We start from the raw sequence: 25,654 nt of genomic DNA on the forward strand, positions 1-25,654 counted from the left end.
TAGCATGCTTCAGGGCATTTCTTCAGTGGTCAAATACTAGATGTGTTCTTCACAAGAACAGACTATAAGAAATGAAGATTGTCATAGAATTTTTTTCTAAAATAGGGTGTGTGTGTGTGTATTCAAAGACAGGGGCATCTGGAATAAGATCAGAAGGTGATTTAAAAAACAATATGGAGAGAAAGGTTCAACAAAAATTGAGAGTGGATGCACAGTTGCTTTCTTTTCCAAATTGTCTCCATATGAAATTGTTCTGATTAAACAGAGTTCCAATGATGAGCAGCCTTGGGAGGACAGTGTTCAGCAGCACAGTGTCACATACTGAAGTATAAATGTGTCCTTGCTAGTGTGGTCTGCAGAGACCAGTGGGCATCTTAAAGCCTCAGGTCCATCACTTTTAGTTACTATTTCCTAGATAAGCAAACAGTCATTTTGACAAATTAGTTACAAATAAAAATTTTTAGCCAATGACTAGCAATTTTCATCAAAAATATGAAATCAGTGGAGTATGGAACCATAATCTTAATGGTTATCTTTAAACAAGTAAAATATCCTCCTATGGTCAAACATCAAAGGAAAGAGATTCAATACATGTTTTATCCTTGCTCAATAAACAGCTCCACAGTCTTCCCTGTAACCCACAGAAGAAGTCACAGGAGGCTTGTTTCTGTTCCTTCTGTCACCTTACACATGGGACTAAACTCTAAATTCAGGCGGCTTCCAACATGACCAGAGCTTTTCTCCTACAATCCCAATGCTGGGGATGCTCAGGTGCATGCCACTTCTAATTTGCCTGGATATCTAAGGGTCTTCTGTCTCTAGATAACATCTCCAATACTGACTTTTCCAACTGGCTACCAAAATTTTCTTTCTCTAAAGTATAGATATAAATAGGACACAGTAGCCTCGGCCTCTAATCCTGGCAATCAGAAAACTAGAGCATAATGATAGAGATTTAGAGCCCATCGTGGGCTACATAGAAAGACATCACCCTCAAATAAAATTAATATAGATCAAATATAGATATATCATTACTCAATAAAGAAGCACATATTAGTGTATTTTCAAGGCCTATAAAATATAACCCACATTTGTAACATGTTATTTACTAAGCTTGGAAGATTTGAATGAAACACAATAAGCATTCAATGAACATTCATTAATAGAATAAATTAGAGGCATACAAATAAGGCCAATTGGATATGTTTGCTTACTTAGCAAAGCCACATCCTCACCTTTCAGAAACTCGTATCCGGGATGAACACTACCCTATCTGCTGTCCATTATGGGTACCACTTGCCTCTGTGCTGAGAATACATTCTCTAATGTGCAATCCTGTAGTCTGTCCTAATGGAGTTGTCCACTCATGGTAGAATCAGACTCAAGACATGAAGTGAGTAAAGAAATTAAGTACAGAATTTTACTGTCATGATTGCCACCACATACTGGAAATGTATTTTTTGCAAAACAAGGAGGGGTATTAAATTTGCAGTAGTGTTGGCACCTTGAGGAAGATTTCTGCTTGTCCGTCTACCCAGAGGGAAAGAAGGGTTGGACACTGAGGACAGGTTTGTTGTTGCTGCTGCATTGGCAGTGGTTGTTTTCTACAGTCTGATTTTGTCTCCTTCAGGATAGCACACCATCACACATTTTCATCTTCACTACAGCACTCAAACTTTCTGCAATGCTCTTCCCTAGCATTTTCCATCCATTTAGCATATCAAAACATTACACTGTCTTCACAGTCACTATTTTAAAGCAGAACTCAGCTGACCTCTTCTGTCCCATTGGCTATGGTCAACTGTGTACTTCTTCAATCACAGGATAACCTCTCTAAAATTACAGCCTCTGCCCCTTTGATCCACTCCTCAGGCCACTGTGTTATGGAGTACCCCTGGGAGGAATGATGACTTCAGATTCCACACACCAGGACACCTTCCCTGTCTTCCTATAAAAAAAAATACATGTAACTGAAATCTAAACTGGTTAAATACCAGATATGGGAAAATGAATACATGCTGGACTAAGTAGATAGCTGAGAGGTCATTGAACCTAAGTCTTCACACTTCTCAACAAGATTTTCCTTTTGACCAGTTGATTTTCCTTTTGATAAACATTGGCAATAAAATGTGGGTTTTGTAGATTTGCAGCCTTACATGACAATGTTCAAAGAGAAATTAGAATGATTTCTAGATAGGAAAAGAATCCTTCTTGCATTAAGCTCTCACTTCCTTTATAATGCATTAAAAGTTCTTTTTCTCTGCAATTAATGGAACTCATCCAATTTTTTACTGTCACAGACTACATATTTTTTCATTCAATTAACCCCCTCCTCGCAGCCCTACAAAGCTCTTCAATCTTTCTGCCCTTAGCAACCATCCCCTACATGTCCTCCTCTCCGATGTCTTTTCTTGTGTGCACTGTTTATCCCAGGCTTGTTCCTTCTCCATGAAGCTGAAATCAGCCCTATCCAAGAGGTCTCCCTGAGTCCCTCATTGAATGACATTAACAACCCATTCCAAACCCTCATCTTCCTCTCCTGCTTCACTGTCCACAAGACAGTAACCATTATCTGAAGTGCATTATATTTTAATATTTATCATAAATGAGTGTTCTCTGCTACCCACCACATTACACAGTCAGCAACCATTAAGGAAATTGATGAGTAAGTATGTTCCTTACATCTAGTCTTGAGTATGTATAATTTTTCACATTGTATGACTTAGAGAATATTTTAGAACTGTAGAGAGCAGAAGAAATCAGAGAGCAGTAAAGATTTAATTAGTGAAAGATCACATAAGTAGTTTTGTGATGAGCTTATTTTTCAGTTAGGTTTTTAAGTTATGAGCATAGCTTTTGCAGAGCTGATCTCATAGACTAATTTTTAGGCTTATGTGACACATAGTTGCAAGTTAATTAAACATTCTTCTGCAGCTTCACTCTAACCACCCTACAGTTCTCCACTTTTTACTTTAACTGCTGAGCAGATCACCTGACAGCAATGACCTAAGCAAAGAACATTAGAAGATGTTTGTTCAGAGTAGTTCAGTGAGTTAAAGACAGAAGAGGAAAATGTTCATGAATACACCTGAATAGAACTTCTTATTGTAAAATAGTCTTCTTAATAAAATTATCCATACAAACAAACTTTAAGAGTACCCTAGACCATTTTCCTATATTGCAATTGATTTAACAATTTCTAATTATTAGTTTATTTTAGTTTCAAGATAGAGATCAAGGAAGTGGCTTAGTGGGTAAAGCCCTTACTGTAAGTGTGGTGACCTGAGTTTGATCTTCAGATAAAGCTGGGCATGTCCTACAAGTGTATAATCTCAGCACTTTACAGTGAGATGGGAGAAGATGAGTTTATTTCCTGTGGTCTGAAGGCTGCCTATCCTTTTATATACAACAGGAAACAACAAAAAATCCCATCTACAATGAGATGAAAGATAAGGACTGTTATCATTTGGTGACATTTTCTGTCACATGGGTACCTTGACCTTTTAAGAGACAAGTTCTGCCACCCCCAATCCCCCCCTTCTCCTGCCTAAGCAAACTAATCTCCTTCCTTCTCTCCATTCTCTCTCTCCCTTCCCCCATTTCTCTGTTTCTCTTTCTCTTTCTCTCTTCACTCCATAATCCCCTTACCCATTAAATAAACTCTTTACCTAAGCTCTCTTTGCATGGTGTATCTGTCTCTCACCCAAAGCAGTCCCCCAAACACCAAGGTCACGCTGCCATAAATCTTTCAAAGACCAATTTCCAAGATTTTCCTCTAACATCAACATGTGCACAACTACACACGCACACACACACACACACACACACACACACACACACACACACACAGAGAGAGAGAGAGAGAGAGAGAGAGAGAGAGAGAGAGAGAGAGAGAGAGAGAGAGAGAGAGAGAGAAAAGTAGACTAGGAAAGTAATTCTGTTTCCTTCAGAGCTTAAAACAAATATTGCTACTATCACGTAGGGATCACAGTTTCTCTCTGGTTTTAACACTCAAGTTTCATTTTATACACTATTTTTTTTAGGATGATGAGATCAGAATTAAAATCTCAAAAACAATTCAGGATCTAAGAAATGGATGAAACAAGATCTTTATGATTTCTTGCTATAGAATTTAGTTATATAAAAATATGGAAATGGATTTAATGGAGATAAAAGCTTAGCTTACTTTGAAAAGTCTCACAAATGTACTCTTCTGGAGTATATATCACAGTTTAGTGGACAATTTGAAACGGATTCATCTGTTACACCATCTGTCAGAAACACTGTGCAGCTGCTAAATGTCCAGAAGAATTTGAACTATGTCTCCAAGTAATTTGCCCTTGGTACATGCCGACCGGACAATTTCCTATTTGATTTACAGCTAGTTTCATAAGTGTGCCTGGGTTTTAGACTGTACTACATTTGCATTTTCTTCTGAACATAACTATATGACTATTGAGAGTAAAATAAAATTAATATGAACTAATTAAGACTTAAAGCAATAATATTGAATCGTTCCTTTTGTAATCTATTCTACAGAATGTTTCAAAATTTTCAATTAGTAAAGTTCAGAACAGTGATCTTCCTTGTGGGAGAAGACAAGGGAGGTTTGTGCGTAGATTAAAGAGTGGGCCCAGCTCTCCAGTAATGCACAGGTTTAAGTGGGAAGAACAAAATGACCTATCTTTTAGGAGTGAAATGGAAAAGGTGATTATGTTTCAGTATCTAAAACCACATAGTATTTACATTGTTAATATCAGATGGATTTATTTCCACATTGGCTCAATAACTACAGAGCTCATGCTTCCTATCCAGCTCAAAGGCACTGGCAAGAAAGGACACAAAACTCAGTAACAGTCTTCACTCTCACAAAGAAAGCAAAAATACTAGTTTGAAAGAATAGATCATGTTAGATTTCAATAATACCATAAACAACATGAGGCAGTGTGATTCCGTACTGAACATGTGAGCTAGTTGAGTTGATGACTTCAGATAAACACAGTAGAGAAGAGGTAGTTTCTGACCTGGAATCAGAAAAGAAACCAGGCATTGTAGACCCAATTGAGGAAGGAAGGGTATTATGAAAAGAGAAAGTACAGTTAATCTCTTAGAAGGAGGAAGAAAATAAAACACTACTAGAGTTACTGCAGGGCTGGACCATCCAGGGCTCCCTTGAGAAGGGAGGATAGCAGGCGGTTGTCCCATAATGCCTTAATCTGATCTCCATTTGTAAAAGGTCCATTTGGCAACAGTGAAGAGAATGCATTATAAAGAGATAAAGATTGAAACAAGAAGTTAAGTACCCAATAAATATGTATTGAGTGTACAAATGTACACCCATGTACTCTACTGAGCTGCATAGTTATTGAATGACTGATTATGTATGAGTCTCTTTGAGAATAACTATTTAAGACTCTTAGCACCTTTTTGAGTTGAAAGAGGTGGGTCTTATAAGGCATAGATAATAGTGAAATTGATATGATGTTGTTATAAAGGACATTATTTAAGTCAGATGAAAATTGAGTGTGGAGAGAACATATCTGTTAGTTTCAGTGTTATTAGGAGGTCAGCATAGCTCCCAAACTCAGTGCACAAGTATGAGTTTTAAGTGATATATACTGAGGTGAGTCAAGTGATGGCATACCCTTGAAATGTCCTTAAATGCACAGGATTTATAACCAGATATAACTAAGATTTTGTTATAACTCTAATATTTTGTGAAATTACTTGTTGTGAGCAAGAAGGAAACACAGAACAAGCAACAAAACCCACTTAGGAGTTTATTAGAGGGGGTGCACACAGTCCTGGGGAATTGGTGTGACTCCAGCTTTTTAAAAGCTGCCTAGCTCATGCACACAGGGGGTTGGCATGACTACATCATATGCAGATGATACAGATGACAGGCTCACAAATGCACACAAGGGCTTAGCTGAGTCCTAGTGAACATAATCACACATGCACCTATGTGGGTCTCGCTGAGCCCTTTAACATTCAGGCTCCTCCATGCCTGGGGGTCCTGAACCAGGAAATATTAGCCTTATGTGGCTAAAATCATCACATTTGTAGCAGTACGATTTTCATCTTTGACTTGGATATGGTAATAATACCTATCTCAGCCAGTTACAATAATAATTCATTTTTAAAAGTCCGCTCAAAATATTAGTTAATATTTCTGGTCATGAAAGTACTCCATAAATAATTGATATTACTATCTTTTATCTACTAATTTAGTTTTAATGATTTCTACCATTAATACATGATCCAATTTGGCAATGATAAATTTGAAGTGGAGACGGCTGCCTCATTTGGGTTCTTAATGACTAAAATGCATATGGCAGTCATTGCTTTTTACTGTACAGAATAGAAACTGAACAAAAACAAGTAACTGTGGAGTGCTCGGCCCTAAATGCAACATCTGCATCACATCTATTCTATTTGTCGTTAAAGAAGAGGGAGCAGAAAGGTTGTAAAAGCAGAAGTTGGGAGTTCTGTGAAACAGCATTTTCTGAACATTACAGAGCCATTGCATACAAGAACTCAAAGATGAAACGGTTGCTTGAATGAGACCCACATACGCTCAAGCAGTCACAATTCCATTGTGGGTATCGAAAGAACTCATATATCCTGAACACTAGCAGAGATACTATTGGCAGATGATGCTCACTGGGGAAGAGAGAATCTGTTTTCTTCAGTTATGTGTATCTAGGTATGTTGCCCTTGCTCCAGTGAATTACCCGATGTGTGTGAGTACATAAACAGAATGAATTGCATTCAGTGAGTTTTAAAAAAATGATTTGAAGTTGGGAAGGGAGTGTGGGGTGTCTGGGAAGAACAGGAAGGGGGTAATGGCATATTATCAAAATCCACTATATGTATACATAAAATTCTCAAAGAAAAATTAAAAATCTGTTAAAACAAAATTAATAACTGTGGAGTCAGCTCTGTCTGATAAGAAATAGGAAAGATGCAATGAAAAGTAAAAGAATGGAGGGAGTGGGTTGTTGTTTAACTTTATACATTTCACTATGTGCAAAGTATATGCCTTAGTTCCCAGTTGCAGTTCTACTAAATTAACATACGGTGAAAACACAATTGAATTTCTCTTTTTGGCCATTGTCTCTACAGGGTTGTTTTATGCTGTAGTATGCAAAGCCGCATCCTTTGTTTATTATTATTATTTTATGTGTGTGTGTGTTAGTTAGGGTTGCTATAGCTTTCATGAAATACTATGACCAAAAGCAACTTGGGAAGGAAAGTGTTAAGAAGAGCCTCTTCACCAGTACAAAGAACACCAACCAAACCAAGTTAGATCAAATCAAAAATGCCCAAATTTAATAAATGCCGCCCTCCCAGGTGGGCAGGGATAGCCTGGCAGAGAGAGGAGCCCACACAAACCCCAAAGACCACACCAGCACCAGTCGAATTAGCCTGTGGGAGTGGCCCTCACACTCCCTGGGGAGGGGTCAGCACTTGGCAGTCTCGTGGAGTCCCAAGGTGGAATCTGGCCCAAGGCAATTCCCAGGGGGAGGGGACTTGAGATGGAGCACTCAGTTCCATTGGTGCCCTGTTGGCGCCCCTAGGGTGGATTCCAGGGACTGGGGTGATGCTTCCAATCAACCCAGACTCCTTGGATAAAGGGATGTTAGGGGGCTGGGGTCTCACTTTTAATCAAACAGAAAGTGATTGTGATTATTTGTTCATAGTTCCATATAACACTTCATCAAAGCAATGGGGAATTTATGCAGGAACCTGGAGGCAGGAAATGATGCAGACTACTGGCTTGCTTACCCTGGCTTATTCTGCCTGCTTTTTTTTTTTTTTTTTTTTTTTTTTTTTTTTTTTTTTTTTTTTTTTTTTTTTTTTTTTTAGACAGTGTTTCTTTATAGCTTTGGAGCCTGTCCCAGAACTAACTCTTGTAGAAAAGGCTGGCCTCAAACAGAGATCTGCCTGCCTCTGCCTCCCAATTGCTGGGCTTAAAGGCGTGCACTGTCACTGCCCAGTTCAAGCCTGTTTTTTTTTTTAAGAACCCAGGACTACCAGCTTAGGGATGCCCCTACCTGCAATGGGCTGGGCCCTTTCCCCATAAATAAGTAAGCAAATGCCCTCCTGGCTTACCTATGTCCCAGTCTTATGTAGATGTTTTCTTAGAGCCGGGCAGTGGTGGCACACGCCTTTAATCCCAGCACTCGGGAGGCAGAGGCAGGCGGATCTCTGTGAGTTCGAGACCAGCCTGGTCTACAGAGCTAGTTACAGGACAGGCTCCAAAGCCGCAGAGAAACCCTGTCGCGAAAAACCAAAAACCAAAACAAAACAAAAAAAAAATAGATGTTTTCTTAATTAAGGCTCATTCTTCTCTGTTGACTCTAGATTGTCTCAACATAAAGCTAGCCAACATAGTGTGTGTGCCTGTGTGAGCATATGTACACCCCATGCATGCAGTAGTCCATGGCACATAGAAGATGCCTGGAAGAGGATTTACAAAGGATTGTAATCTGTCATGTGTGTTCTCGAAAACGAAACCACGTCTTCTGCATGAGTTACAAATGCACATAACTGCTAAGCCATTCCTTGCACCAAATTTCACTCTTACATTGCTTTTATTGAAAATTAATTCTCAATCAAGTTTTATTTTTAATAATTATTTGACCTGCATGTCTTCTGTACAAAGAAGTTGGCTATCCCATGAGAAATTTCATGCAAATATTAAAATTTTCTGTGTACTAAGAAATGCATTAAAATGCAGCAATAGCTTTATTGGAATTTATGCAATAGATCAATCAGTAAAATGTATCTAAAATATAGATAGGAAATTATTTTCTGATAATGAACAGATAGATATGTATTGTATCTAGCACATGCATATTTCAGATGCTATTAATGCACATATGTAAATGTGCCTGTTTTATTAAAAGTGGTATGTGAACATGGGTACTTATATAGGAAGGCTAGCCATAAAAACTATTCATGGTAATGAGAATCCTTATAAGCATTGTATGAAGTTTTATAGAAGAGGAAAAGATTGATCTTATTTCCAGTGACAAAAAGTATGCCATACTAGGGATGCTGGAGCAAACATTCTTGAATCTGATATATAATCTCTAATGATGGGAGTCTGGGGTGGGGAACAGGGTGAGAATAATAGATACACAAGAACAGATTGAATAGAAGGCAATGTTGTCTTGCCCTGCAGGAGGACAAACATTTTTCTAGTACTTCTACTATATTTAATAACCATTTGCTTTTCAATTCTTGTGATAAAAAAATCACAGAACTGACTATAAACTGAACAAAAAACTTTTAAAAAGTGGAAAATAAATGAGACAGTGCATATCATGGCCTTACATAAGTTCCTCAAATTCATGTAGCAAGTAATAAAATCCTAAGTGCATGTTCTGTCCACTGCTCTGGTAATACTTGGAAACTGCTAACTAATACTATCTAAGACTAGTTGTCTTACTCAGTGTTCTCTTGCTGTGAAAGGACACCAAGCCCACAGTAACTCTTATAAAGAAAGCATTTCATTGAGTATAGGTCGTTCTCAACATGGCAGAAAGCATGATAGCACACAGGCAGACGCAGTGGTGGAGAAGTAGCTGAGAGTTCTTCATCTGGACCCAAAGGCTACAAGAAGAGAGACACTGGGGCAGCTTAGGCTTTTGAAAACCACAGCCCACCTCTCCTCCAACAAGGCTACACCTACTCGAAAGAGGCCACACCACCTAATCCCTATCAAGTAGTGCAACTCTTTAATGACCAAGCATCTGCATTCCACTATATTAACCTATGCAGCCATTCCTATCAAAACACGGCACCAATCTAAGAAAACACCTACCGCACAATGCTAAACAAACAAACCAAAGTGCAGTTGGTCTAATTACTTCAGTATTTAAAGTAAATTATAGAAGTACTGAAGTGAGGAGCTGCAGAGATGGCTTACTAGTTAAAGAAAAATACTGTTCTTGTATGGGAACTTAGTTCAGTTCCCAAACCCGTGTTTGGCAGCTCATAACTGTCTATAACTCAGCTCCCGAGTATAGGATGTCTCTTCTGACCTCCACAAACACCTCCAAGCATTTGCACACACAAAATACTCCCTGTGACCACACACACACACACACACAATTAAAAATGAATCAATCTTTCTTAAAAGTTGTATTGAAAGAAGATATCATATTACTTGTTGTAAAACCTACACATTTTAAAGGAAAATTCAACACTTAAATAGAAGAAAATACAAATTGTAGATTAAACTTTAACAAGATTTGGCCTATGGATATGATTATGCACAAGAAAAGTTCTTTGGGGATGAGGATTTCACAAGGACACGGGGAATGAATGAGCTAAGTGTGTTTAGTATTATATTATCACGCTAAAGCTAGCAAGGCTTGGAGGTGAGTAAACAGTGCCTAGTCAAATAAAGTGTGTCAAGAAAATAAGACAAAATATCAAGCTGTTAAATGTGCCATAGTGAAATATGTGTTCAACCAGCTGCTCAAGTTTATGGAATAAAAATAGTAGGTTATGTCATAGTTATAACAAATTTCACTCTTTTACTTGTTTTCTCTCTTCCTTCATTTTTTGCTTCCTCTCTTTATCCTGTCTTCCCTTCCTTCTTTCTAAATAACGAAATGGAGAAAAATAAAGACGTATATTCATGTGGATAAACTCTCTAAACTGTATAATAGATCCTGCCCAAGTCTTCTTTTAGCCAGTTTAATGCTACTAATAATTTACTAGAAAAATCGAAAGACTGCATTAATCTCAGTGGTTACTAAAGAAGTAATGAAGTCATGACTTCAGTTTTTTTTTTCATCTAACTCCTGAAGATGTCCATCAGAGTCAATGAAAAATCTGAATACTTCATTTGTCCCTAGAATATCTCACTGTCTTTGTAGTAATGAGTCTAGGCAAATAGAGCAGTCAAAAACACAGCAAATAGCAGAGATGTCACCACGAACGTGAAACAAGTGCATATAAAGGTGAAAGAAAAGACAACACAGAAAGAATCAGAAACAGTGAACAAAATGTAATACTGAAACCCTGGGAAAGTATTGCGGAGCCTGAAATAGCATCAAAGACAGAAAACTCCCAATGGAATGGCAATCCTACTAAGAAAAACAGGAAGCAGAATCCACACATGGCTCCTTGTGGAATTCAAGACAGTTTTGATCTCATAGAGAAAGGCTGGAGCCTGGTGGATGGGAGGTGCAGTATGAGCTATTAAGAGGCCCAGCAAAAATTCTTCAGCATCTTCCTACTGTGGAGGCATTTTCATGAAACCCCATTGCAGAGTCACAGTGTAGATGGAGCTGCTACAGCTTCACCTTCAGATTTAGAGATGTAGGGCACATGGAGAATGCTGGGGGATGCTTTCTAATGAGAATATACTTTTCCAAGTGAATGTCTTCCCTACATGTAAATGAGGTGTGCACTGTCCAGAAGTCCCTGCTTAGTTCTAGTGTCTTGTCCCTTGTTCTTAAAGGCGGTCAGGGGTGGCTGAACTTTGCCAACTTCTTCCTGTAATTATTGACAGCAAAGAGCATGCTCAGTCAGTAAAAAGCAACAACTACTTCCTATCTGTCTGCCAGCTATTTCCTCCATTTCATCCTGAGTTAGTGCTGCATTCGTACAGCTATTCTGCCTCCTGATTGACTGAAATTGTATGAAAATAAAACTCAAGGCCCATCTGCTCCTCTAGCTTTCATCCAAGATTTCCTGGAAGGAAAGCACTCTGGAGTTGAAAAATTCGCAATGGCTGCATGACTGTAGAACCAGAGTGCCACCTCACACAGGAACTGCAATCCTGGATTACCTCAGACCTCCCTTCACTTTTATTTATTACTCTACTAGGATGTTTGCCTTCTCTAGGGCTTTGCCGGATGCCCTACTGTTTTATAACTACTATATTGAAATACATGCCTTAGCCTAATAAGCAAGCCAAGCTTTTAGATGTTGCCACATGTCTTAATCATTATTGCAATCAGAATAAAAACAGACGGTTCATCATAACAGGCACTATGGCAATATACACAGCCCTGGAGTGTAGCTACAGCAATCAAGAGGGAATTGCATACCCACTGTGACTTCTGATGATGCTTAAGCTGTTTCATTTTTTTCTAGAATCTTCTATCCTTCTTTCCACCTATCTGCAGTTTTCCAGTTCTTCAGACCTTATTCTTTCTGGACAATGTAAATAGTCACTAGTCTTTCCTCTTCTGAATACCTCAGTGAGGGTCAAACTAGTTGGACAGTAAAGATCTCAACGTTACAGGTTTCCTGGCCTGTACTGAAACTCTCTGTCACTGTGTGAAAGCATCCATGGATACCACATTATTAATTAAATCTCTGTGCTAGCAACAATTCTTAGAAAAGAAAACTCAGGCTTGATGTTGGCCTGTGGGTCAGAGTTCTGTACTGGAAATTCTCAACATTTTCTGGGCTTCATAGAAATGTAGCTAAATTCCCTCGTTATTGTGTTGAATATTAAAAAAGGGATGAATTGGCATATTCATAGCCACACACGTCTAAGAGATCGGAGACTAAAGACCTACTCACCTCCACTTTTCTAGCAATTGATTACATTCTACTCAACACAAAATTACATACTAAATATTATTTTCATACTTCATGTTTAGTACTTTTATATAGGATCGTCTACTAGTCATTCATGGAAAATGGAATAAGTAGACTTTATTGCATGATATGTTTAAAACTGTATAAGGCAGAAATTAAGGCAGCAAAAATATTTGTAATTAGTGTCATTTAGGAAAAAAATGTTTTGTCTAATGCTGAAGTTGTATATTGTGTGTGAATTAAGAAAACTGTGAAATTGCCAGTTCTTAAATTGTGACCATTCTACAGTTACCATTTACAGAACACAGTTTGTATGCAAACTTTTATTTTTCTTACTCCAATTCCATAATTAGAAGGATAATTAGAGGATTTTAGTTGATGTTTTTAAATTTTAAAATGTATCTTAATCGATTTCCAAATTAATGAAACATAGTATTAAAATCAATTGCTACCAAAGCAATTTTTTAGGCTTTAAAAGTAAGTAATTTTGGTTTACATCTAAATTTTAATTGCATTAGCTAAGAAATCGTTAAGAAATTGCTATAGATGCCATTTTATTTCAATTACTGTAGATATATATTAAGTTATTAAATACTTTCAAAAAACTTGTTGTTTATTGTTGTCAAGTATCTGAAGGCTTAGATTAGGAAAGATCCTCCCAGGACAGTGATGTTGATTTTTCTATGCCTCAATTCCTCATCTTCTTCTGATCAATAACTACTCTGATGTTTCTTTATCAGAAAGACTTTCCTTTAACAAACTTTCTATAACAGCAGCTGCCCCTCCCCCAACCAACATTGAGCCCATGATCCTCCTTCCTCCTCAGTGGTTTTTTTTTTTTTTTTTTTTTTTTTTGGTTTTTCGAGACAAGGTTTCTCTGTGGTTTTGGAGCCTGTCCTGGAACTAGCTCTTGTAGACCAGGCTGGTCTCGAACTCACAAAGATCCGCCTGCCTCTGCTTTCTCCTCAGTGTTAATCACCAACTTAAACTTCTTGTTCACCATGTGGTTATTGGTCTAATTATTGTCATGATGCCTTACCACTCTGAGGGGAAAATATTGTCCCTTCCTCTCGTCATCTTGCCACAACACCCTGTCTAATGCCAGTTTAAAGGCATGCACTGACACAGCACCAATATGAGCCCATTTCTAACATGATGTGAACATCAGAAGGAACACTTCCAGGTTAGATGCAGGAGCTTTGCCAAAACTGATTCAAAATTAGACTCTAAGAATTAAAAACTGGAAATAAAAAAAAGCATCTCTGTCTGGTTACAGCTAAATTTAATAGTACATTTTCACAGTAAACATAAAATCCACTCACATTGTATAGATTGTGAACACATTTCTTTTCACACATATTTTATGTTCATCTTTTCGATGTTTTCCATTGGATTTTCTGGGGAATCTAATCACATGCACCTGTCAGAGTTCCCAGAGGAAGCTAGAGAATAACTAAGAAAAATAAGACAGCATGTTGTGAGAAGAGGTTTGTTCACTTTAACTTCTAATTTTTAAACACTTGAATAGCGAAGTAGTACATGAGGATTCATTCCTCAGTGCCTGTAGGGATTTAACTTCACTTCAGTAAAAGCCCAACATAACTTGCTTATTCCCTGTATTGTGCAAGCTCTTTTTTTTTCTTTCTGTTTATAAACATGAGACGTGAGAACCTTTCAAGAATGTGTTGCTCAATTCCCCATCTTATTAAACAAAACCCTAGGCAATGTAAGCATGTGTTAGGAATTAAAGACTACCTTTTGGAAAATCAGTTCTCTGCCATCTAGCAGTTGAGCTCTCAAACACAGGAGTAACTTTCACATACACCATCAAAGACTTCACTCCCAAAGGACAACAACTTGGTAGGAGAGAAAGTTAGTTAAGCAATACAATGATGGATTGCCTGTTGGTGCTAAGTGCTGGGAGGGACAGCAGGGCAAGAGCAGAGTGCTGAGGAGGTGACAACTCTGGCGGTCTCTAGGCATGCAAAGCGACCTTGAACACAGACCTGGGAAAGGACTGGTATGAGACATGGAACATTTGGAATAGTAAATGTAAAGTCTCCTAGCAGTAAGTGGCTTGCCATTGGAGGAAGAGGATGGAGTCATGTGTCTAGACGGTACTTGGAAAGGTGAGGGACCCACTGTAGGTTCTGGAGGACTTTAAAGTTCATTCCAAGTGACTGGAAGCAGATGTTGGAGCACACTATGACTTTGCCTTGAACCTTGGTGAAGTTGAATCCCCTATAATTCTGGAGCAATGAATGGTTATTGTTCTGTGTTATCTCATTAGTCATGAAATTACTGGTTTTTACCTGTGATCCTTAAAGACTAAATTCCAGCTACAGTCCTCTTAGAGCAAGGCTGTTGCTTCAGGATTAGACCAGAATGGTTTAAACTACTTTTGTAGTTTATCATAGTGGGTATAATTGAGATATGTAAATTACGATCATTGATGAAGTCTTTTTGGTGCATTTTAAAGACTAGCCTAATGAATAGTTGTTTTATTTTGGTATACGTGTGTGTGTGTGTGTGTGTGTGTGTGTGTGTGTGTGTGTGTGTGTGTGTGTGTGTGCATGTATACATACACATGTGCCTGCCATGGAAGCCAGAAAAAGGCACCAGATTTCCTGAACCTGTAGTTTGAGGTGTTTGTGACTTATCCCATATAACTGTTAGACATGAATGTGAGTTGTTTGCAGGATTAGCAAGTACTTTTGACCGCTAAGCCATGTTTCCATTCCCTTAGTAGTTATTTGAATAAGCACAAACCAGCCATTTTTGAAAGAACTTCAGTGAAGTTAGATTTTTCTATCTCTTCTTTTTCCAGAAAAGTGTGATGAACCACTCATCTCTGGGCTTTCCCATATGTTCTTCAGCAGCTCCTCCTCCTTGTCCAATAGCTATTCACCTGGCTATGCCAAGATCAACAAACGAGGAGGTAAGAGACACTTGATTCTTTTGTGGCTAGAAGCATGTTACACACCAGCGTTCTCTTTCTGGGTATGGGTTTGCTCATTCAGGATGATGTTTTCTAGTTCCATACATTTGCTTGCAAATTTCAAGGTGTCACTGTTTTTTTTTTACAGCTGAGTAATACTCTATTGTGTAAATGTACCACATTTTCTTTAACCATTCTTTGGTTGAGAGGCATCTAGATCGCTTCTATGTTCTGGCTACTATGAATAATGCTGTTATGAATATAGATAAGCAAATGTCCTTGTAGTATGATTGTGCAAACCTTGGGTATATGCCCAAGAGTGGTATTGCTCAGGTACATTGATTCTCAATTTTCTGATAAATTGCCATACTGATTTCCAAAGCAGCTGTACAAGTTTGTATTCCCACCATCAATGGAGGAGAGTTCCCCTTACTGTACATCCTCTCCAGCATAATCTGTCATCAATGTTTTTGATCTTAGCCATTCTGACCAGTGTAAGATGATATTGAAGAATCATTTTTATTTGCATTTCCCTGATGACTAAGGGTATTGAGCAATTCCTTGAAATTCTTCTATTGAGAATTCTCTGTTTAGATATGTATCCCATTTTTCAAATTGCTAGTTTGATATTTTGATGTCTAGTTTCTTTAGTTCTGATGTGGGATTCCCCTCTGTATGCTGTGAATACCATTGGTTAATAAAGAAACTGCCTTGGCCTGTTGATAGGACAGAACTTAGATTGGCATGGAAAACTAAGATGAATGGTGGGAAAAGGGGGGCAGAGACAAGGAGAAGTGATGTAGCTCCGATGGAGAGAGATGCCAGAACTTTAGCTGGTAAGCCAAGCCACATGGCAATACACAGATTAATAGAAATGGGTTAAATTAATATGTAAGAGTTAGCCAATAAGAAGCCAAGCAGTGATTTTATTAATACAGTTTCTGTGTAATTATTTTGGGGCTAAAAGCCAGGAACTAACTAGCTGCCTCCTACAAGATAGTTCTTTATGTATTTTGAAGATCAACCAAAAACACATATGTACTTACTAATAAGCAGATGTTATATATAAAGCAAAGGATAACCATACTGCACCCCACAGTCCCAGAGAATCTAGGTAACAAGGCAGACCCTAAGAGGGACATGCATGAATCTAGCCTAGGAAGGGGAACTAGATAAGCTCTCCTGTGTAAGCTGGGGGTGGAGGAGTAAGAGTGAAATGGAAGGGGTATAAAAATCTGAGGGAATGGGATGGTCAAGTTGAGGAAGGCAAAGAGAATGAAAATAAGGAAAGAAATATCTTGATAGAGTGAGCCATTTGGGGATTAGGGAGAAAACTTGTGCTAGGGAAACAACCAGGAATTCACAAGAATGACCCCAGCTAAGACCCCTATCAATAATGGAGAGGATACCTGAACTGGGCTTCTCCTATAATCAAACTGATGACTACCCTGATTGTCATCATAGTATCTTTGTCTAGCAACTAATAGAAGCAGATACAGAGATCCACAGTCGAGTACTGGGCTGAGCTCCTTAAATCCAATTGAGCAAAGGAAGGATATGAGCAAGGGAGGGGTTCAAGATCATGATGGGAAAAACCACAGAAACAGTTGACTCAAGCTATTGGAAGCTCAAGGATTCTGGACTGACAGCTGGGGACCAGTGGGGGAACAAATTGGCTTTCTGAATTGGATGACAGTTGTGTGGTGTGGTCTTTTTGTTTTGCCCCTGCCAGTGAATAAGAATTTATCCTTGGTGAATGAACTGGCTTTTTGAGGCCTATTCCCTATGGTGGGATACCATGCTCAACTTGATACAGGGGCAGGGAGAGGCTTGGTCCTGCTTCCACTTGATGGGCCATGCTTTGTTGACTCCTCAAGGGAGGTTTTACAGTCCCATGTAAAAGGGAGAAATTCTAAAAGGGGTTGGAGAAGAGACAGGTATGGGAGAAGGGGAGGGAGGGGGAACTGTGGTTGGTATGTAAAATGAATAAAAAATTTAAAAGAAAAAACATGTTACACTTGCTACTGATCGTTACATACGCATTAACACAGCCAATATTACCATTCTTGTAAACTCATGACTATCAGTCTAACTAAATGACCTACAAATACCATAAGTATCATATATCTATATCTATATAGTGACACACACATACATATATACATACATACATACAAAGGAAATAAGTCAATGTATATGACATTTGGAGTCATCTCAAGAAATATGTTCAAAATAACAAGCATTCTTAAAGAAATAGTTTTTTCACTCAAAAGTACTTAACCAAGTCAGGCATTTACAAAAATGACTCCAAATAAGTATCTATTTATATAAGTTAATATACATCGCAAACTCCCTGATTTTTCCATGTATATTGATGAACTTGGTTTCATTTGCAAATGTAGGATAAAATGTATGACAATTTCCCAAACGCTTGGAATGAAATTTTGTTTTTAGAAGCGTGTGAAAAGCAGTTCTGCATTTATATTTCCAGAATCTGGAAATACTGGTGAGTTCTCCTGGGTTCCAATAGTCCCAAATAGTCCTGTCCTATTGTGAATTTCAGGTAGCAGTCAGCCTCAGGGTTAAGCCTAGGCCTACTGTTCAGCTTTGCTACAGTGTGTGGAAGGTGCACATTACTTCCTTTCCTCAGCAGGTGTCCCAGGAATTCCTGCATCTGCAACATCCTTAGGTTTCCATTTCAGCCTAGCTTCACTTAAGCATCTGTTGCAATGTCTTCTCATGGCTTCCTTGCAGAGAATCCAACCCTGTCATGTTTCTTTGCTCTGTGGAGTTTTCTGGAAGATTGTTGCAAGCTTCCATTATCCTCTAACCCTTTTGCAGTGCACAATCACAAATTCAGAATACAATGATGGTACTAACAAGCTGTGTGCAAGCTGGAAGTGCAGCACTTGGCGCTGGACCACCTCTCCTTGGTGGCTCCTGTGCCTTGGCTGGTGAAGCTGGGAAATTATTTCTGTGGGTGGTTGTCTTTAAACAAAGAATCCCCTCAGGGCTCTCTCCTTTCAAATAAATTTGCATTTTCACAAGATAAATCCTTGAGGTAGTTGAGTCTTTCCTCGGGGTGTCTTTATCATGACACAAGTGAAGACTGTGGGACTTTTGCCTCAAGGCAGTGTACTCCCTAACAACTACACTTTCCACACTTGCCTTTTCTACATCTTTAACTTGCTCATTTTCCTTTCCTTTCTTAAGTGTGTAGTTTTCGATATTTCTCCTCTCTCCTCTGGCAGAGCTCAGAACAGTGAAGAGCAACCATTCTACAGCCAGGCAAAGCACATTGTGTGAATTATCTCTGTAATTAAACAATCTAACAATCTCCTAAACAATGTTTTTTATTCTATTTCCATCATTTTCATGTAAAAAAATTAAACCTATTTGTGCTATTTTCTTAACAAAACTGCATATTTTATGTTTTTGGCTTAACCTGCTACTTTTTCTCACTACAAACCTTAATAGGTACTGTGAGCCGAAACCATGACACAGCTGGAATACTATGCTATCCTGAACTCCCTTTCTCAGAATAATTACTGAAATTTTTGTCAGGTACCATGGCGGGTGAGGAATGTAGGTAGGGAACAGAATATGCCATGCAGAAAGAACTTGAGTATGGAGAAGCTATTTAGAGGATATTGGGAGTGTATGGGGGAGGAGGGAGAAAGAGAGAGATAGAGAGACAGAGAGAAAGGGAAAAGGAGAAATGGAAAGAGGAAAAAAGAGAGAGACAGAGAGCTGCCTTTCAGAAGAACAAAAAGGAAGAGAGAGTGGAAGGGAGCTGAGATGAACTTGCCTCAGTGGGGTGAGAGGGAGACACACGTGCGCGCGCGCGCACACACACACACACACACACACACACACACACACACACACAGAGAGAGAGAGAGAGAGAGAGAGAGAGAGAGAGAGAGAGAGAGAGAGACTGAGAGTGGGTGGGGCTTTGGGTCTTTTCTCTTAAAGGGACAGGGTACTGATTGAGTTTATCCTGCCAGATGACAGTGCAGGCCAGCATAATCCTAACATTCCCATCTTTCTCTTATCATCAAAAAGTGGGAAATTAAAGGAAAGAGCAGGAGGGACAGGGAGTGGGGGGTGCTGGGTTCTCAAGACTGCTTCCTGCTGATTTGCGGGCATCAAAATTATGTGGGAGCTGAGGAAGTTAGGATGCTGCCTCATCCTGGGGTAGTTGGCTGTTTAGAGGATAAATTATAAAATAATTGCAGAAATCAGTAAACTGAACTGCAGGGGATTTGTGCAATTTACTAACACCATGTTCTGTGGAACCTTCTGGTGTCTCTTAGACCTGGCAAAGTGCTGGCAGAGTAGACGACAAGATTAAGTTTAGGAAGAAAAAAATTTTACTTTAGGTCCTCGTGACTGAAGGAGAGGGTATCAGGACCACGGAAAGGGGGAAAGACTTGGGTTCTTAGGGTCTGATAATTGAGGGAGGGGGCATCTGACCTGTTTAAACGGAATCCTCCAATTTGGTTCTCTGGAACTCACAATACATCTTTGAGTTTGTGAAAACATAAGTTTTAGACGCATGCTTTGTATAAATAGCAGTATATTTATTCCGGAAATGACTGTAACAGATGTTTTTGCACAGTGAAAAGTATCTTTTAGTTCTATGCCCGAAGAGAATTTAAAATATTGATCTTTCACTTATGGTAGTGGTAGTATTCTGCCAGAACTATATGAATAGCTTATCAGAACTTTTTGATTAATGTTAAGACTATTAACGGCAGCATAACGAGAGAGAAATCTGATAACTTGCATTTGTATACCGTCAAACACTTTCTTAAACTCTGAAACATTCTTATCCTTAGACCTTTATAACTTGTAGGTACACACCTTAAGTCACTTTTTTTTAATTTATTTATTTATTAAGGATTTCTGCCTCCCCCCCTCATCCACCTCCCATTTCCCTCCCCCTCCCCCGATCAAGTCACCCTCCCTCATCTGCTCAAAGAGCAATCAGAGTTCCCTGACCTGTGGGAAGCCCAAGGACCGCCCACCTCTATCCAGGTCTCCAAAGGTGAGCATCCAAACTGCCTAGGCTCCCCCAAAGCCAGTACGTGCAGTAGGATCAAAAACCCACTGCGATTGTTCCTGAGTTCTCAGTATTCCTCATTGTCCTCTATGTTCAGCTAGTCCGGATTAATCCCATGCTTTTTCAGACCCAGGCCAGCTGGCCTTGGTGAGTTCCCGATAGAACATCCCCATTGTCTCAGTGTGTGGGTGCACCCCTCGCGGTCCTGAGGTCCTTGCTCGTGCTCCGTCTCCTTCTGCTCCTGATTTGGACCTTGAGATTTCTGTCCCGTGCTCCTCTGTCTCTGTCTCCTTTCATCGCCTGATGAAGGTTAATATTCATGAGGATGACTATGTGTTTGTCTTTGGGTTCACCTTCTTACTTAGCTTCTCTAGGAACATGCATTATAAGCTCATTGTCCTTTATTTATGGCTAGAAACCAAATATGAGTGAGTACATCCCGTGTTCCTCTTTTTGGGTCTGGCTTACCTCACTCAGGATAGTGTTTTCTATTTCCATCCATTTGTATGCAAAATTCAAGAAGTCCTTGTTTTTTACCGCTGAGTAATACTCTAATATGTATATATTCCATACTTTCTTCATCCATTCTTCCGTTGAAGGGCATCTAGGTTGTTTCCAGGTTCTGGCTATTACAAACAATGCTGCCATGAACATAGTTGAACATATACTTTTGTTGTATGATAGGGCCTCTCTTGGGTATATTTTTTCCCATACCGTACAACACCTTTTTGGACCCCGAAACATCTTTAGATTTTTATATCTTGAGCTTTGTATCTTAGTTATTTAAGCACGGTAAGGATGTTTTGTGATGTTGGACCTTTTAAACTGGCAATCCTCTCAGCCATCAAACTGAAACAGAGTTTTTGAGAAGGATAAAATTTTACCTGAGTAATTACCCTGTTTAAAACCGACAGAAATCTTACTTGATTGGCTGCCTAGACAGTCACTCCCCAGGGTCCTCCAGGGATGTTAGGGGTGTTAAGGGCAGCATTGCCTTCTGCTGTTAGCCAGTGGCCTGCCAGGCTTTGGAAGATCTTGTGGTTTAGAAGTCTGTAGGAATATCAGCCTACCTTGCCCTGGCAACCAGGCAGTCGATTCCAGTTTTCCACCGCCCACTATCTGGAGATCGTCAATGGTTTAGATGAAAGTCAGTTCATCCCAGTGGTTAGCGTTGAAGCAGGGTGACATTTTTCAAAACAAAGCAATAGAACAAACCAGATACACTGTCAAGATTAACAATGTGCCATATGCAGGACAGAATTGATATACCCCAACTTTGTTTGGGGCTCCTTTTTATGGGATTTTAGAGTAGGAGCCGATGAGTTAGTATAAGTGATAACAAGGGTGGTTCTATTTTGATTGATGTATTGTTATATACTCACTTTTCTACTGTTCATTCCCTTTCCCATAATGGATCTGACTTTAATCATATTCATAGCCATTTATGGAGGGACATCAGTGGCAAATAGGTGATTCTCCCTTAAAATAGTAACTTGAAGGACACAGTTTGCTTCATTGTGCATATACCCAGCATTGTTCCAGACTCATTTCTACTGGTTTCGGGATGTATTTTAAAAGAAGAAACAGGATTTTATAAAGGGTTTGGTAAGGAGACTGACTTTTTTCGATTGTTTAAAGCAAATATAACAGCAACCTAATGTTTGTAATTATTTTATATTGCCAATGGGATGCTAAGCACATTTTATAAGAAGGAATTGTGAACATAGCGCACGTAGGAAAAGGTGTCAAGGTGATAAGTGTATTTTTAGAAGAAAAATATGTATATATAGCCCAAAACAAGTAGAATCCGCCATTGGGAAGATATTCCCTATGCTCAACTGCCCCAAAGCTATAGCTATTGTTCTATGTGGGGACACAGTAACAATGTTTTCCTGGAGATGGTGTCCCTCTGTGTCGGCAGACCTACTAGTGCCCGTTTCCTTGGTTTCTGCTGTCCCAGACCCATCCAAGATGTCCAGAAATGGTAAGATTATTCTTTATTCTTAACTTTTATTATTAAATTATTTCCTTAAATACTTGACATCAAGAGCAAAATTATGAAATATTTGAAATGCCTTTGTGAGTTTCTGCCTTGAGTTTGAAGCTTCCATTACATTGTAATTCCTTTTCTTTTCTCACTCTCCCACCCTTAGTAATTTTCAAAAGTTGCTTCTTTCTTTGCCACTTGCTGATAGCCCATTCTTACTTTACTAAAAATTCACTGTTGAATTTCACTGTTTGCCATTTCAGAGACAAACCTTTGAAGCAGAAAATTTGAAAGGGCTGATTTTTTTAATGCAGAATTTCAAGCTATTTGAGATTCCTATTTTGGGTAGCTCTGCTTCATCATTAACATGTCCTTCAGAATATTCCTACCATTGCCTTCTCTGAACCCAGCAGAGCAGTAGCAAGAGGGTGGTTCAAACCAACCATGGATGAACGTGGTGTTATTAAATTGCACAAATCCCCTGCAGTTCAATTTACTGATTTCTGCAATTATTTTATAATTTATCCTCTAACCCCCAAATTTTTGATAGTGAAACAGAGTACAATCTCTGATTACTATAGGATAATCCCTGAAAATCTGATCTTATTTGTTTTAAAGTTGAGTCACTTATACTGATTGACAGAGCTGTTGTCATGATTATAGGGAAAAATCTATACACAATGATGTTGCATTGAAACATTAGTCTTTTTCCCAGCAATTATCTCTAATTTTAAAAACAATGCTATGAATAATAATTTCAAGTCAATGAGTGAATGGAATACACATTACTGCAGCAAAAATGCCTTGCTGAGAAATTATTGCTTGAACTTAAATATAATTTAAAATTTGAGTAGTTTTAATGATTTTTGCATAATTGTACTATGAATTAAACATAAGATTTTTTCAATATCCTTTTCACTTATTTCAATTCTGATAAAAGAAATGTTCTAATCAATACACAAATTATCTATTATTATGTTAGTGTCACGTCAATTTGATTTTTTTAGAAAATATGGATATTATAGAAATGCATGTCTATTAATTTTATCCTCAATAAAAATAAGTACTTTTCGATATTATAGAAAATAATAGATGCCAACTTATTTTCTTACAAGATGTATGAACTGTGTTTAAATCTTTACTCTTGTATTCAACTTTCCAACCGAGAGCAGCCGACCAATTTTATTGGAAAGTTTAATCTATGCTTTCTCATTCTCCCCAAAAACCGAAGACTGAACTTGGAGTGCGCGTGAGGCAACTGATCTGCCACTAAGCTACATACCCAGACTTCCTTTTTTTTCTGATTTTTTTACAAGTTAGCACTTTGTCATCACTGGGAATTTTTCAAAAGTAAGAATACAATGCACGAAATATTTGCATCACTAATTATTTTTTCTGGTCATAGACTTAGGAAGTGTATCAGTCAGCCAATGACTTGCATTTGGCTGATAGCTGCCATTTTCACTTCTCAATAATATTATTTATTTTCTTCCACAGAGATATATTTTATGATGTTGGGGTTTCAATGCCTTGTTTTTTCTTAAGATTTAAAATAAATGTATGTGCGTGCATATACACACGTGTGTATTTATGTATTGGTTTGTACATATGATATCAGCACCTGCAGAGAGTAGAAATGGGACATGGGTCACCTTGAAATGGAGTTACAGTCAATTGTGAGCCACCCAGTGTGTGTGAACAGTGGACATCAGGATGGCAGGAAGAGTAGTATATGCTAAGTCATCTCCTAGTACCTTGATTTTTTAGAGGCCTGGGCTAGACTGTTCACTGTATCCCATAGAGCTGTTTTCTACCTGGTTCTTTTCTGGAAAATCAGAATCTTCTTATTCCACAACATAGAATGCACTTTTGGTGTAAAGGGTTTTTCCATAAGTTTCCATTAAACACTGTGCACACAGCAAGGCTTTAGATGAGGCTATACTTAATATCCATAGACATAAAACACATTTACAGAGTTCACCATAATGACTGAGGAAACTGTCTCTATAAAGCCTCTAATAATTGGTGTCATGATTTGAAGTTTATCAAAGTAAATGCATTAATTAGAAAATATAATTAGATGAACTTTCTGGTAAATTATTTTTAGGAAATATCTATTTTCCTATTTTTGTGGCAAATTATAGATACTTGAATATTTGTCACTAAGCACATCTGTAAGTGACTGAGGACCACTGTAACATGGTTGCATCATTGTGGCTATCTTTGAAAGGCTTAAGGCTGTGATCTTTCCATCATTGTACATAGATCACGCCATAGTTCATTATCTAAACCAGTGCCATGTCATGAATTCTCATGCATGATATCATGCTTTGTAATTTTACTTTAAGCTCAAAACTTAAAAGAATTTTGTTTCTGTCCCATCAAAGTTTAGGATATAGTATGTAATGGGATAACTTCACACTAACTTAACAAACAAATATATTTAAGTACTTGCTGACATTGAAGGAACTGAATAAATACATTTTACAGATTTATCAATAAGAACTTAGATCTCTATTTTACACATTTCACCTTTGTTTAATTGCCAAATTACTTCAGAAATGAGAAACCGAGTAAAAGACTTGCTGGATTCTATCATGTATGAACATTTACTGCCTGTGGTGAAATTTTACCATAACTCCTGTGTCTTGCCCTGCATGGTCAAGGTCCTTAATACTTTGGCCTGTATCTCCCAATGACATTTTGCCAAATTGCATTTTCCCTTTATATCTCTTCCAAAACATGTGAAATTATATGATTTAGAAGTTATCTTTTTATTCTTTTTATATTTACAAATTTTGACCATAGAAAAAGATTTTGTACTCGTTGCTGTCTTACTTTGGGAAGTAGAAAATTTATGGGAATATTTGTACAATGTCAAAATACTCATTTTAAAATAGAACTTGCACATACTCAAATCACTTTTCCCAATATTATACATATGACTGGTTCACCATGAATAATTTCTGAGTTAATTAATAAACACACTGAATATTAATTATTTTATATATTACTGTGCCATTTTGAATGTTCAAATGCTCATTGATCCTATGTAGAGATAAATTGTGTTGCTAATATTTTCTTGTTCCTA

The 25,654-nt window shown here is 38.2% G+C and overlaps 1 protein-coding gene across 3 annotated transcripts in view; it reads left to right on the plus strand.

Moving 5' to 3' along the window:
- Cntnap2 (contactin associated protein 2) overlaps positions 1-25,654 on the plus strand; it is a 2,084,252-nt gene that overhangs the window by 540,131 nt on the left and 1,518,467 nt on the right. For all 3 annotated transcript variants that reach the window (XR_012908553.1, XR_012908554.1, XM_075953824.1), the window contains exon 2: positions 15,401-15,511. Coding sequence is in view for 1 of the 3 variants with exons in the window: in XM_075953824.1 (XP_075809939.1) it covers positions 15,401-15,511 (111 nt within the window). In the remaining 2 variants the exon portion in view is untranslated. The remainder of the gene's footprint in view (positions 1-15,400; positions 15,512-25,654) is intronic.

This window comes from Microtus pennsylvanicus, chromosome 19 (assembly GCF_037038515.1).
Source record: "Microtus pennsylvanicus isolate mMicPen1 chromosome 19, mMicPen1.hap1, whole genome shotgun sequence".
NCBI classification, from domain to species: domain Eukaryota; kingdom Metazoa; phylum Chordata; class Mammalia; order Rodentia; family Cricetidae; genus Microtus; species Microtus pennsylvanicus.